The 15988-nt window shown below is 41.3% G+C and overlaps 1 protein-coding gene across 3 annotated transcripts in view; it reads left to right on the top strand.

Moving 5' to 3' along the window:
- tns1a (tensin 1a) overlaps positions 1-15988 on the top strand; it is a 77858-nt gene that overhangs the window by 26284 nt on the left and 35586 nt on the right. For 2 of the 3 annotated variants that reach the window (XM_069698196.1, XM_069698197.1), the window contains 3 exons: positions 12057-12095; positions 13725-13766; positions 13934-13957. In XM_069698196.1, coding sequence (XP_069554297.1) covers positions 12057-12095; positions 13725-13766; positions 13934-13957 — 105 coding nt within the window. Of the gene's footprint in view, positions 1-4156; positions 4463-12056; positions 12096-13724; positions 13767-13933; positions 13958-15988 lie in introns of those variants that run through there. The other variant, XM_069698195.1, reaches the window with a different exon arrangement.

Below are 15988 nucleotides of genomic sequence, written 5' to 3'. Positions count from 1 at the left end.
GGGTTGGACAAGACTGAGTGAGAGTACAAGAAGTTTGAATACTTCTCATGTAAACAACAACGCTGGAGAATGCTTCTGTCTCAACCTTGCTTCATTTTATGAAATGCTGTTTCCATGTTTGTGTTTAGATTCATGTGATTCAGTTTGACACATGTGATGCTGCTGCAATCCTACCTCTGCAGCAAGACAAATTTGTTTGGAGAACTTTGGAGTACGAATACAAGATAGATGCAAATTAGGGGAAATTTGACAGTGCGTGTTCACGTGTGTCTGTTTGGTCTGGCCTTGAGGATTCAGAGTTGAGATGATGGCTTATTTACTGTTTCTGTAATCCAGGAGAAAATCAGTTTTTCCAATTTGAGAGTTTGTAGCAGAGACCAGTAAGCGGAAATAGATTACATCTGAAATAACTTTTAATAATCTCCATGCAGCCGACCTGCAACTCGTTGTGTCTCAAGCATTTTGTTGTGTCCTAATTATAACAGCAAAGGTCAGTAGGAAAGAATTGGACCGCGTGGAGAATTGCTGATGTGTAACCTGGCTTCTTGGATTTAGAGAGCATCTCTGACTGCAAGCGTGCAGCCACACTCAACACCAGCAAGTTTTTGTACATTTCAAAATCCCACGACTTGTTTACCCAGAGCTGCTATCAGCTGGAGCCGAACAAAGTGCTCTCGTAATCAGGCTTTTTCCACTTCCTGCAGTTGTAGATGTTCACAGATTTTGGACCAGCAGGAGGGGTAAAACAGGATGATGAGGAAGTGAGTCATGGTTGCAGTCCAAGAACAAAATAAAACAAAGAGGTTATAAGATTAAAAATCAAAATAGCATATTCCTGTTCATGCATTTATACTTCACATTTTTATTGCTTGTTATCTTAAAAATGAGAAGAAACTCCCTGACAATCTGTTAACAGCCTCCAGTTTCGAAAGTGCATCCTTGTCTTAAAGCTGTTAAGGTTCCGAAGCAGATATGGCAATCCAGTTTCTATTTTTAGAAAATCTAATAGTTCCTTTGTCATGCGAAAGAAAATCAAGGGGATATTATTGCTGTGAGGAGACTCAGACGGTCCCGTTTCATCTCTAGTGGCCCGAAATCCCTGTCAGTCAGCCTGAGCTCACTCGCTGCTTACATAACACGAGCACTGATGTGGAAGAAACAGCTAAGCATTTTAGAGAGAGTCAGGGTGCCCTGCCATACTTTATACTGCTATCAGAAAACTCTCAGGGTCTCTATGTGTAACAGAATACTATTAGTACTGTAAAAAACTGACTCTAAAGCAGGTTGTTTTGTCTCTGGGTCCATTCAGGCACATTCCTCACACAGCTAAGCCTGATTTAAACTAAGCCAGGCCTTTTCCGGTGCAGAATTTCGAGGTCAAGTGTTTTGAGGTCTAGGTTTTTAATCCTGGCATCCTAACATTTTAATCCACACCCTTAACATGTGTGGCTGTGTGAAAACTGGGAGCAGCCTTTAATTAAACCTCTGGTAAATGACACGCTCCATAAAATGCAACCCAGAAGCTCTTTAATATCACAACACGCACGGCTGGAGCCCCGATTTATCACATACTGTAAAAGTTGGACTATTTATGTAAATTAGCAGTGTGACTTTGTCTGTGCATCAACATTTTTGACTGATTGGTAGAAAGAGAAAAATGGGAGACTTGAAACCACACATGAAAGACAACAAAAGGCAGACAAGTAAGAGATTTGCTCAGTGTTACATGTTTTAGAAAAAAAGAATAAAAAAGAAAAGAAAATAATACTTATATTATTTGGTAATAACAGAGACAAAGTCTGTGCATCAATGAGATGTTGTTTGCTAGATTCAAACTTGGAAAGTTGCTATTCGTGGTGGGCATCTTACCCCTAACCCACAGCCCCAGGTTTCCAGGACAAGCTTGTTTACATTGCATTTTGCTCCCTTGCTGCCTCACCTGCCATTCAAATTCATGCAATGCCCGCCATATTTCCCGAAAGACCGATGTTTCCCTTTTAACAACAAATTTTTTTTAACAATGTATTTAAAAATCAACCTGCAACAGGTGACCTCAAATTCCCTTGTTTAGAATTTTTCCCTGAACAGTCTTTCGTAACTTTTCAGTGGTGTTTTTCAGGTTGTTTTTTTCCTTCTAAGGTTCTATTTTTTTTTTATCTGCTTTATCTTCCAAAAGTGAGAAAGCAGAGCAAGGACAAAAACACAGTAAGACGTGCATAGAAGCAGGGATGAGGAGCGTTCAAGAATGTTGGCATGGAAAAGAGAGTAACCATCCAAGCATGAAAGTGAAAAAGGTAGAACGAGAGAAAGAGAGAGAGAGTGGAGGTGAGGTAGAGAGAAAATGAGACACACACACACACACACACACACACACACACACACACACACACACACACACACACACACACACACACACACACACACACACACACACACACACACACACACACACACACATAGAAATGCACCAGAGCCAAGCCTCCTCATTCCTCAGCAGCCCCTTCACAGAGCAAGCCTGTTTCCCCGGCGCAAACACGTCACATCAAAGAGCCATCACAGAAAGTCTCCATAGCAACACCCTTCAGCAGTATAGATGCAGCACGGTAGTTGGGAGATAGCGTTGGCAGACAAATGGTACCGACGGCCTAATAACCGGGTGCTAGCAGATGACTGATGGCCCAATTTACCAGTCCTCGTCTGGAGGTCACGAGCCGAGTTCACCCCGAGAGCTCGAAACCCAGCGGGAGGCGAGCAAATATTTTCCTACAAGTATTTTAGAAGAGAAGGATTTTTGGGTGTCTGTTGATCTTTTGTTCTGGAGCCAGTGTCCATTTTTATATTCAGGACAGCTGTAACTTTTCTCCTGCTCAAAGATGAATTTCTTGCTGCTTTGTTTTCATTATTTTTAGGCAATTCTTTCTGTTTGCATTCTCAGAGATCTCAAAACTTTCAGGAGGATGGATTTTCACATGCTCTATATCTGTGATTATTGTTAACAGTACTTCTTGTGTGCTCCGCCCATATCTTAAACATGTCTATTTGTTTTTCTTATATTGGAGTTTGTTCATGGAGTTCGCTCAAAAGAGGTTTAACAAGAAAGTTTAACCTCACTGTGGACTCATTGACCCCAAACAACAGGAATGCCATAACATATTCATACATTTCTGTGTTTGTAAAGGATTTTTTGCTCCTGGTCACAGTGTGTTGAAAGTTTCTCACCCTAAACAAAACAACCGTGGCTCCCCACCACCCCTACTTGCCAGATTTGCAAAGTCTGTTTGTTCTCCACATATTTGATGTGCGCTCTCTGCTCAAGTTTGAGGACCAAGAGCGGTAACTTTGCATACATACTCACGGAGGTTATAGCTTTGCCCTGCTCCATGCACGTCACAGTGCTGTGAAGTGTTACAGCTTAAATACTGTTTGTGAAGTCCGAGACCCCAAACAATGAGGAAGGGAAGCCAAAGCTAACATCTTCAGAAAATAGGTTTTCTAGAAGTCAATACTGATAAATGATGACAATTATTTGCAGTGAAGAAACAACAGAGGCGTCCCTTCCCATTTTCCCTCTCAGTCTCTCTGTTAAGCATGTGTCAACAGCTACAGAGAGGAGAGAGAGAGAGAGAGGAATAGACAGAGTGGGCTAGCAGAGGGAGGAATACAGAGGGATAGAGTTACTGTCTGCCCCCGGACCACTTTTGCTCTCTAGTTTTGGGTACCGGAATCGAAAGGAGCCCCAAGCCACTTTCTTGGCCTTATATAGTGTGTTTCAACATTTCTTGGCAGTTGACAGGAGGAACCAGAGCCAGCAGTATAAAGAGTGTGTCCTGGTCCAGTCCAGACGCTGCGCAGACATCCACATGTGCACACAGATATAAACACAGAGTCGAGTTCAGTAGCTCGCTGGCACGCGTTCGGGATTACTGCTGTTTTGAGCAAGAGGGTGTCGCAAGTTTGCATGAGAGGGAGAACCTCAATGCAGGACTCAGACAGGTAAGGTGAATACACAAGCTTTTATTGTTCTGGATGGTTGGATTTGGAGGTATAAGGCATGGAAAGGAGTAAAGGGAAAGCTGGGGAAAGTTCAGAAGTAGCAAAACAAAAGGAAAACACTCGGGTTTAGATCAAGCGGAAGCAAGAGCCATCCTACCGCTGTTACTGAGCTGACGTGATGGGCAGCAGGTGTGTGCAACCAGCCTGTAATCAGCAGCCAGAGAGCCACACCCACCGTCGGCACAGGGAACACGAGGAGGGGAAAACAAGGAAACGGGAAGATTCTGGGAGGAGCTGGCAGGGCCTTGACAGAGGGGGCGGAGGAGGAGGAAAGTGCCTGTATTTGGTACTCCCTCTCTTGCCCTCCTTCTCTCCTAGAGGGGGGTGTGAAGGCAGGGAGAATGCAGAGGTAGAGACAAGGCAGAAGGGGAGAGAGGAGAGCGTGAGAAAAAGTGGCACCGGTGTGCAGGTAAGAGCAGATTATTAGATGCATAGGGAGATTTTTTGGCAATATATTCCATCTCCAGCATGGATGGTTTATATGTTGAACTTCTTAAAATGGGTCTTCAAGAGGAGGACCTCAAGCTGACTTTTACAGTTTTTAATTCATAAACATGGCTGCAGGAGCATGAGTTATACAGCGGCAACACAGAGGGGCTCTTGGATGTAATGTCAGCTGAAGCTGGTTTTCCCTACATGTTTTGGATGCAGGCTAGTCTGCCACACACTCATGGGAAAGTCGGTCCCATGGGAACGTGACAGACAGAGTTAATTTAAGTTGCTGTTTGAGGCTCGGCAGCCCTTCACGACCCGACGAGTAGTGATTTGTGGCAGCAGAGTTGGAGAGAGAGCGGGAGCAACTGGTCAACACAGCAGGCAAACACGTGTTTTCTCTCTCAGCATAACCTGCATCTGCTTCGGCATTACAAGAAGTAAAGTAGAGCAGTTGGTCAAGCAGAAAAGGACTTCTTTCTTTTTTCTTAATTTTAGTTAGACTTTCTCTCACTTTTTCTCTCCGAGAGACGATGCAGACTGATGGTGGCAATCATTCACCTCTGACCTTGAGCTAACATAAAGATGGCAGTTAAACATGAATGGCCAAGAGGTCGTGAGGCTTGTGTTTTCCTGTCTCCCACTAAAGAGCCAAAACAACAGAGAGGAATGCAATTTCCAAACGGGCCCAAAATACAACACACATTTTAGACTGCGGTCTGTTTTTCTTGAGTACTTTTGGAATTTCATTTGAAGCCATTACATAACATTGAAGCTGATGCTCTTGCCCTGTCATGACAGTTTTTTTTTTGGTTTTTTTTTAAAGTGGTTATGTCTCAAGGGAAATTCTCTTTCACTTTCTCCACCTTTCCCAAAACCCTACCTCATGTCTTCCACATTTCATAACTTGAACATTTTCTCAGAAAGTTACAGAAAGGCTGCTATCCCTGTAGATTTATCCCCCCTGAACTTGTGGTCTCCTTAGTCCAGCGTCCACCATGCCTTAATGACATACTTAGTTTCCCTCAGGACAGATGAAACATCAGAGAAGTGAACCCTTGACGACCTCAAAAGAAATGTACCATAAATTGCAAAATCATTTTGAAAGGTTAAAATGAGATAACTTTGATTGCCAAGAAGGAATTCTTCTCACGTGTCACTGCAGATAGAGAGTTTATTTTCTTGTCACACATCACAATTGTTTTCCAGATTGAAGATATTCTGCTTCATGAGAAGAGCACACAAACAGAAAGTGTGGCTGGTAAAAATGTGAAAACTACAAGATCCTCCAGTGGCGTCAGCTCCAAAGTATGTGCTGCGAAGTGTTATAAAAGTAGTGACCAGAGAGGATGGCATTTAACACGCAACCACACAAGAGGCCACGGCTGAATTAGTAGACTTGGCCTACCCACTAACTTATTTCTGTAAATAAGTGACAGGTTGGCAAGGAAAAGCAAAAAGCAAGTTTGGATTAAAGGGAAATTTCACTCCAAGCTAACTCAAACAATCTGCTTCAAGATTTACAAGAAAAGTGCAGACAAAAGCATCAACTGAAGCCTTCATAGATGTAATTGAATGAATTCTTATTTTCTAGTAGGCCTTTATTTTATTGCACTTTTCTGCATGTATATATATCATGATTTTGGCTTGGCGTTGGTTCTTTATTCTCGCTTCACTGTGCTATTAGTGGTCAAATGAGAAAAAAGCATCCTGCAGCCACCCCTAATTAAACAGGAACTGATAGGCGAACAGAGTGCGGAACAGACCCATCAGCAACATCCAACATCGGTTCAATCCAGTAATGATGAAAACATGCTTGTTTTTTAGCTTCCAAAGGAACGCAGCCTTTGAAGTGCTACAGAACGGCATGCATTTTTATTGCTCTTTTTTCCCACCAGTAGAAACCCAAAATCTTGCAAATCAGGTGAGATTTTGGTTTTAAATCTGTGCCATTGAAATGGTTGCCATTTATTGAAAACCAGAATAAATGACCTAACATTTATAATATGCAGTCATGAATAAAACTCCAAGACGAGCTTTCAGATTTGGAGGTTTTCAACCTGTGTCCAAAGTGAGCCATAATTGCACATCTGATATTCATCATTTCCTTGTTTAATGGCGTATTTTGTCGTCTGTAGCTCGCTGTGAGTTGGTTGTAACCATACAAGAGGTGAAGCAGCCAAGCCAGAGCCCGCTCACCACTCGCTGTGGCCTGACCGTGGTCAAATAGCTGCTTCCTCAGTGATCCATGGTCTCTGGCCGCTTGCGCGTCGATTTTATGAAGTTCCTTTGTGCCTCAAACCAAACAGTGGTATGTCGGTTTCGAGGTGAAATAATGTCAGTGCCTTTGTTGGACACAAAACTAAGCTCACTGGTAATCAAAATAGTTGAAACAAGAAGGCAATCCACTGTGATGAGTCTCATTGTAAATAACCTCCTGTATGTTGTGGTATGCTTTGTCTGAACCATTTAGGGTCGAGGCAAACACTTGCGCTTGTCGGACGATTTTTATGCTTATTTATGGTGTGTTAACCATGTGGAAGTGATTTTGTTCTCTTGTGAAAAAATATATCCCCTTCTTGTGTTATCCACAAGATTTAGACAGCAGATTCTTCATAAAAAGACGGGGTGGGGGTTTAGGGGGGCTTTGGTAGATTTCATGTCATTGAGAATTTCCGAAGAGCTTCAAAGGGTGTGTTTTCATCCAGTCACGGTCTGGTCATTTGTCCGACCATCACAGGATGGTTTTCATGCTGTGGAAAGACCCTGTTTGTGTTCAGCTATTAAGCATTGATGGACGTCAGTGGAAATGGCTGGCAGGCAGCGTGTTCTGCTTTACAAAAACAATTATTGAGAAGGTCTGTGTACACGCCATCCTTCTCCATCCTGTTTGGGTATTCTCTAAAATAGCAGTTAGATCTTCAGGGCTCAACCCAGACTGAAAGGCATGCTTCACAGTGTTTGGGTCCAAATTTAGACATCCACCAAGTAGACAAAATAACATGTTTACAGAGTGGATATTCTCTTTTAAAGGATATTGAACCATGAGTTTGATACAGTGACTCTTTTTTGATGTTATAGATAGCATTTTAGTGGTAAGCTGTTTTCTGTTTTGGCAGGATTGAGCCCGAGTAATTTATTTTGCTATCATTTTACTACAACTTGATTTAAGTGTCCTTTTAAAGTCGAGATAAGATATTATTTAACCATTGACGGCATTCGACACTGCCAGCTTGCCGCTGCCAGCGACACACTGCCACCCAGTCGAACACGGCGCATTACACACTTGACATTATGTCAAAATGTTAAAGCGGGAAGGAACAAGTTCTCCACCATCACAGTGCTCGGCGTATTTATTAGCCCTCCAAGTAAAACAGAAGCCCAGCCGATGTATAAATCCCTCCAAAGGGGCTGTTTGAGCTCCAGTCCTTATTTGGCCCCCATTTGGAAAGTGAAGAATTTACTTTCTCAGGCAAACTGCCATCAATGCGGCAGTGACTCTTGTGTGGGCAGGAGGAGTGCTTGAGGAATTTTGAGTGTGGTTGAACCAATGGCAGACGTATTTATTGGAGCCAATGAGATGATTTATGCACAGTTGCAAACACATGATTCATCACCTAGGATGAAGATGAACTAAAATCAGAGCAATAATTACAAAGTTAGAGTTAAAAGGGTGAAAATCTGTCAAAGTACAACAGCTTTCACAAGTTGAGAGAATCAAAAAGTAATGCAGAAATGTGAGGGAAAGAGTCAGATAACATTTTACTAATACAGTGAACCCTCGCTATAACGCGGTTCACCTTTCACGGTCTCGCTGCTTCACGGATTTGCATCGTGCATTGAAATCACATTACGACTATATGTAACGTAGATATATTTAATGTCCAGTTCTATCTATTTCAATTGTAAAATAAAGGTTACTACTTCACGGATTTCGCCTATCACGGTTTCTATTTGGAACGTAACCCCCGCGAAAAACGAGGGTTCACTGTACTTCAAATTCACTAAAATGCAAAGCTGTCCCTGCTGTTTGACAAGATGCACATGAGGTTGCTGAGCAAGCCAGTTATCGTTTTCCTCTTCTTGTGAGGATACTTGTTCCAGCCTGTTTGAAGTTTGTGAAAGTGAATAAAAATAAGAGTTCATCACCATCCTGCTTGAACTGCAGCACCTTAGCTCATTATACAAAGATTCAACTCAGTGGACCGGGCTTGAGAGTCATGCTTTGATATCCTGCACTCCCCATTTCCATATAAACCCACTTGAGTGCTTGAGCAACACTTTCGCTGAAATCATTAAAGCTCTCACTGATCCACGCTCTCAGGATGAGCAGGAAGGAGATCAAGAAAGAAGGTGGCAGCTCCACGAAGCTGTCGGGCCTCACCTGAGAGATTTGACCTTTGTTATTCAACAACCACCTGCCTTAACTCACCTCCGTTTGCCCCTTAATGATGCCTTTTGGCTGGGTGGAGATTGCAGAGAGGCCCCCCGGTGGCTCAGTTGACTCCTTGTTCTAGTTCATTGGCTTCCCAGACGCCCCTCGTGACTCGGTGAGATTATAAGCTCCCTGTTTTAAAAGATTAAACCCACTTTGATTTCGTTTCTCTCCCTGTTGGAGAGTTTTGTTTGTGGTCTGCTGATCACTGGGAGGTGACCGGGGAGACTCATGCAGAGGTCAAAGGTTAGGTCAGCATTCTTTGCTTTATTTTACATGGAATCAGACAAAGTCAAAATTCAAGCATATCATTAGGTTACAATGGAAAGTGGGTTAAAGTATTTTTAAGAATTTTTAAGTATTTTTAATTCTGAGGCAAAAGATGACAGAAATTCATCTAAAACTTAGACTTATGTGCATTTTAATACCAAATCGGATGACAGTGTAAAATAAACTGGCTTTTTGGGACAAGACGACAGCATGAATCATCAATTCAAATCTTTAGTTTTAAAACTGTGGTAGATAACGCTAAAGGAAAGATGCCCAGATAAGGACAGATAACACTTGAAAATGATCAGACAGGTTTTCATTTCTCAAGATTTGTCTTTCAGATTTTCAGATCCTCCAGATGGAGTTGCATAAACAGTTACTGACAGATGAAGTTCAGGTGTTAGTCCGGTTCAACGCTGAGGCGTGTGGCATGGCCTCTGAGATTCCTGCACTTTTATCCGTCTGAGCTGGTAAAAAAGCATGTGAAGCCTGCATTAGTCTGGCTTCCAGCTGCACCAGCCATATATGGATGAGGTCATGGGAGCTGTTGTGAAGATTTTAAGTTACACTGAGACATGGTGTTTGAAGGAATTTAAGATGTGTGGTTACGAAGTCTGCGTCTGTGTTTTCTCTCAGGAAGCAGTCTGCTCTTATGACTGTGCCACTAGATCAGTGATGTGGCAACAATAATTTCAAGCAATGTTAATGTTCTCACTCCCTGAAAACCATTTTTATATGCACATATATATGGTTTCTGGACGCAAACGTACAGTAACCACAGAGACTCAGAGTCATCTTCATAACCTTCTGACCTTTAGAACAATACTGGAGGGAGTCATCATCAGGACATTTGCAGGCGTTTGCTACAGTACAGCACTCAGAGCAGCACCTCCTGTCAACTGTAAATAAAGGCAGATGCTCTTGCTACAAGGCCCTGGGGCCAATGGGACCGCCAACACTGATATATGAATGTCGGCAGCGGCCCCAGGTATTGTAGGGACAGTAAAGAGCAAGCATGAGTCGACTCGCTTGTAGCTCCTTGTGAATTTGTATTTTCTTAGCCTCTAAAAACTAGCCAGCGGGGCATTTGCTAATGTTGTTGCTTAAGTGCACTTCAAGCTTAGAAGCTTGAAAATCTTGGAAAATGAAAAATATTTCAATGTTATTATTAAAAATACGATGATTCTTTGGATTGATCCTCTTTTTTTTCAGTTTGTTGAGACTTCTTAACTCCTGACAAGAACGTGAATAAGATTAACTCCCAAAATGTCAAAACTAGCCCCACAATAAGCAGCCTTTTGTTTCATAATTGCATTTCACTTGCATGTGCAGAACTTTCTTTTCGACACGTTAGAATCGTCTTTATTTTTCTATCTACATTCTTGTATTTGTATGCATGCTCGATTAACTGGTGATTCTAAATTGGTCTTTGGATGGATGGATGGATGCATCCCCGGATACATCACCATTCAGGACAGGTCATGGTGCCAGTCATACATCATAGAAATGAAGACTAATAGGTTTGGTTAACATGTAGGCTCTCCTCTTATGATTTCATCACTACTCTCTTGGACAGCTTCTTGTACAAGTGCTTTGCTTCATGCACCACATCAGCACTGACTGGTGGACTGATGTCATCACACTGCATATCAGCATGCATCTGCTCTGCTGCGATGTTATCCGACTACTGTATTCTGATACGCTTGATGATAGCATTACAAAGTCAATGAGTCTTTTGTTTTCCCAGGGCAAACTAATTAAAGCCGCTTCCTTCCTGCTCGTGTCTGTTGACTGCTGATAGCGCCCTCTCATCCCACCTCTCGTAAACATCCGTCAGCTCGCAGCATGCTGGGATACCGGCTGCTGCACACACTCACCTAACTACACATGCATCCACGAACTTCCCAAATGTGCGTTTATCTGTACACTCTAAAGAAAACACAATCAGATGAAAGTCATACAGCGTGCCATAAAGTGCCTGTTTATGCATCATAATCAGTGATTTGAGGCACAGAGTGTAATACAGACTATTAGGAGCCACACTTGCCTGCCATGGATGCTACGAGCAAAATAGTTTTGAGATTTAGATTAGCTTGGGTTGCCCTAACTGCTATTTAAAGATGCTACATGTAGCATTGCAACATCAGGAAATCAATATGGCTCTAAATTTGAGGTGATAGTATTATTAGACGAGAAGTGATACTGTTGCTGGGAGGTCTGGAAACAGGTACTGGACTGTCCTGTTGGTTGGGAAACCTTGTGTTGTTTACTGCAAGTGGTTGCAAGGACTGTTTTGCAGAAGATGGGAAAATGATCCTCAGCTGTATTTGCTGCAAGTAACAACCACTAATGTGTCAAAATTGTGGTTCAGAGGTTTTTAATGGTCTGTTTAACAGAAAAAAAACATTATATTCTCTAACTCTAAATCGGCTTCCACTTGGCTGACAGCTGGGTTGTGTTTGTAGTGTCACAGAGCAGATCAGGACACCACCAGGAGGACCCATACCCTCCCCTGCAAAAATATGCTGCATGAATCAGAGTGTAATGCAGTGTTTAATTGTTTTCTGACTTTCACAGGAAGTATTCTCTCTCAGTGTGAATTCAGGTCCAATACTGAATTTGCCTGCAATGGCTGTTTCCCACAGAAACAGTCCGGTTTTTGCGTTGTTGTTTTTTTTTTTTTGAGGCTGTGGTTATTTTGGTTCCGTTGGTGGATACTCAGGCATTCAGGAGGAAACATTTGGAGATGTCTCTCCCTCCCTGTTTCTACAAAAATAAGTGCAAGTCTTACAGTGGTGTTTTTAAAGTACTTTAGTACTTTTAAGCTTTTCCTCTCTCATGATTTCTCTTTTTCCTCTATTTCCAGGTCACCACATCATGTCAAACAACTACCAACTGTGAGCTGGTGAGTATAGTATACATGTCAATTTCTGCACAAACGAGACCATTAAGGAAACATGTAAAGATCTTTTTAACGTCCTTCGTAATGTGATGGTCCTCCCTGGCATTGTGGAAGAACCATACACAGGAAGCTCTGTGAGGTCAGAGGCTATACCCACGAGAGCTTCCTCCCTTTTCCTACAACTCAAACTGGGCCCTGATTTGAGCTGTAGACGTGATAGGAGATTGATGATGATGCTGGCAGTGACAATGATAAAGATGATGCTTATGATGATCATGATATGTCATGAAAGCAGTTTCTTTGAGGTCATAAAAATGTGGCTTTATGTTTGGTTGATCTAAATCTAACCAAATGTGGAAAATAAACTATGATGTCATCTTGAGGACCTTTGAGCACTGCACTTACCTCATAACGACAACGATTACATGGACAGTGCACAAATAGATTAATCAGAATATCTAGACTAAAACTATTACTTTGAATAAATACATTATATGAATTTACAACGTACCTGAGACCTCAACATTCTGCAACTTGAGAAAACTGAGAAAACATAGATGCCGTTCTATCAAATCTTTGATTTGGTCTGAGACTTTGAGGATGCTGTTTAAGTGCTCCGTCAGTAGAAGAAGAAAGATACTGAGCTGCAGTGATTATTCCCCTCTCCTCTCCGACTTGCTGCTTTATGGGACAAAAAGTGATTTATGCACTGCGACACCACGACTTGAGTCATTTTCATTTTAATGAGGTTGAAATTGGAGTTATTATTCACTTCCATAAAGGGTGCTTGCTCAGCAAATGTTGGGTTATGATTAGAAAACCAGCAGGAAGAGCAATTTGATCATTCTCCTGATTTCTAGACAAATATAAAGTGGTGCAGTGGGTCCTGTTTTATGTTATTAAGATTAAGCACCAATGATATGACCAAATTAGGCACATTCCAAACTACAGTAACTACTTTTCACGTATTTACTCTGGGCTCTGGCCTTTTTAAATCACCGCTGCAGCTTGTTAAACAGTCCCGCGGATTTGTTTACAGAGCCCACATCAGGCCAAGCTGCTCAGTTGAGAGATTTTCCTTAACACACGCATCATTGCCGAGCTGCGTGTTATATTTCCTTTTGCTGTCACTCTCCATCTCTGACACTTTCAGTGACACACATGCACACATTAAGAGGGACAGCTTTTATGTTTAAACACTTTACATGCCTCCAGATTAAGCTGGATTAAGAATTTTCTCAAAACACAATTGAATTTATCCGAGGAGACTCTACATATATTAACAGGATTTATACGGAATAGCAGTTAGAACAACAGAAACAAACATATGTTTTGTTTTGGCCTGGCTTGATACAAAAATTTCATTTTGTTTCAAAAAGCAGCACCAAAATCTAAACTAATTTAAAACCTCTTACCACTAAAATATTTGAAATTCCTTTTCAATCAGTCAAAAAAAAAAAAAATCAAATTTATTTTACAAAAATATAAATGGAAGAGAGACAGACAGAGATATTTAAAAAAAAAATTGTCTCTCCACCATATTCCTTATGCTTTCTCTCATCATGGTGTTTCTTTGTCACTGTGAAAGAAACAATGACTAACCCACTGACTCTGTCTCACGTCTCTCTGCAGCCTCCCACTCCTCAGCTGCCATTAAAGCATGTAGATACACCGGTAAGTAACACCTTCCTCTGTGCAAGTGTTTAAGAAGACATGCTTTAGAAGCGGTTCATTCATGAATGCTGTAATAACAGTCCTTATGTGCACCATGTGGAGGAAAGTCTGACACCTCTGTTCATACACATCTGTGTACTTTTGGCTCTTTCTCTTGGTTTGGGCAGCGAAACCTCTTAGTTCCAGTAAAGGTAAATATTTTGTTTATTTATAGAGAACAAGTGTTTCCCTCTTGATTGAATCACATCTGATTGCTAACAAGAAGCTGCTCTGTTCCTCTCTAATGCTTATAATAGTGACTCAGCTGTCATCATGAAAGATGCTACGCTGTCTGTGTCATATTGTTGGCTGAGAAATCCCCCGCAAGAACTGATGCTTTACTTCTGTTTAAAATGGAAGGAGCTGAGCAGTGTAAGCAAATAGGACTGGAGATGCAAAAAAGAAAATACAGCTACCATCTGTAGACACACAGATTCTCATGACTTCTTGTTTGATGTTAAACATGCAACCTGCAAGAACTTTGTGTCAACTTTGCAGCCTGTCCACTGATGAAATTGTCAGCTTTTAATTCATAACAAAAATATTGTATTTAATCAATAATTTGAAAATGAGGCTCTACCCCGAAATACAACTCCAGCCTGTTCTTACAAACTGCAGAAGTTGGCAGCACCATGCAACACAGAACAGCTAACCAATCAGAGCACACAGCTTTTACATCATTAAAGTAAATAGAGGCACCTCTAAATATGTTATATTGACAGGTTTAATATAGAAAAAAAGTATTTTATAGACCTTTTTCACAGCAGAATTTTGACATATCATGCAAAGGAAAAACACATGTGCATTAATGATGGCTGCATTCCACTTAGAAGAGGTTCTAGTATTGTGTGTGCTGGTTCACTGAAACACTTTAAGGAACTGAGCCATCATTAATGTTATTTATTCTACCTGCTGTCAAAAGACAAAAAGTCTTATGAAAAATATCTATGGGAAATGTATTATTTAAGAACTGAATGAGGACATTTAAAAAAATGTTATAAGTAAATTTAATTGTTTTTTGTATGATTTTCATGCATAATTAGAAATTTGCTCTGCGGATTTATTTATCTATGACTGCCTTTGAAATGATCAATTCATTAGTTGCTTATAATCAATCGTAAAACAATGCAGGTCTGTAATTATTCCAGTAGCAGCCCCCTCAGGTGGACTCAGCAAAACTCTGTTCTGTGCCAGTTTAAAGAAATGTTCGGTACATACCTTACAAAACCAGAAGGCTGTAGTGACATCTGTTGCTGCCAGCTCGCTGCAAATTGTGTCTCGACTTTGCCAGAAATGGAAGCCAAGGCCTGGCCCGAGACGAGGCATGCATGTTTCTGCTTGACATTGCTAAACCATGAAGGGTGTGGGCGCGGGTGGTGGGTTTCCAAGAAGGCAAGCTTCCAGACAAATGAGAGGGGAGAGAACCACTGCTAATGTATAAAGAAAACAGTTTACTCAAGCCAGCAGTGACAAAGGCAAAATTTGTTAGCTTGTTTAAAAAAATTTGAGATTAAAAGGAGGCCCTTGGTTTAATTTTCCTTTTCATGAACCCAGAAGCAACATTTATTCAAGAGATAAAAGCACCAGTGATGTCTTGGATCCATCTCTCTTTGTGAGTCACAGTAATGAGTCAGTGTTTGCGTCAGACGTCGCCCGGATGTTTATATCGGCAGCAGAAGTGAGACGGTGACTCAGAGTCGGATTATAAACACAGATTGGCCTGTGTACACCAGATTGTGTGGAGATTAATTCACGTTCTGTGCATTCACTGAGGAAGGCAGAAGACGGAGAGATATCTGATGGAGGCCTTCAATTTCATGTTCCGTGTCACATTTTAAGGGAATATTCCACCAAAAACCTTACAGTGTCCAGCGCTGTTTAAAATGCTCCCACAATGCACAGCTCCAATTTATCATTACCATACTTTAGTTAGCTGTTTGCATTTGTTGCTATCAACAAACAAAATCAAACATACTGCACTGTAGGGCAATGCACCAAACAGCTATCTGTGCATGCACCAAACAAAAGCATGTATTTTACACACATGTTCAGGATTTATCTGCAAATTTTGTCAGAAACTGCGGCTTGTCATGCTCAATAAAACAAGCTGCAAACCTTGCAAATCTACGAGCATTAAATTTGATACTCAAGACATTTTTCTGTCACTCAATTTTCCTTTAATA

Source organism: Brachyistius frenatus, unplaced genomic scaffold, assembly GCF_029030835.1.
Source record: "Brachyistius frenatus isolate BFR_SWC_R1_liver_20210118 unplaced genomic scaffold, ASM2903083v1 Contig_26, whole genome shotgun sequence".
Taxonomy (NCBI): Eukaryota; Metazoa; Chordata; class Actinopteri; family Embiotocidae; genus Brachyistius; species Brachyistius frenatus.
The sequence above is the reverse complement of the archived record's forward strand: the minus strand, read 5'-3'. Positions and strand labels throughout refer to the sequence as shown.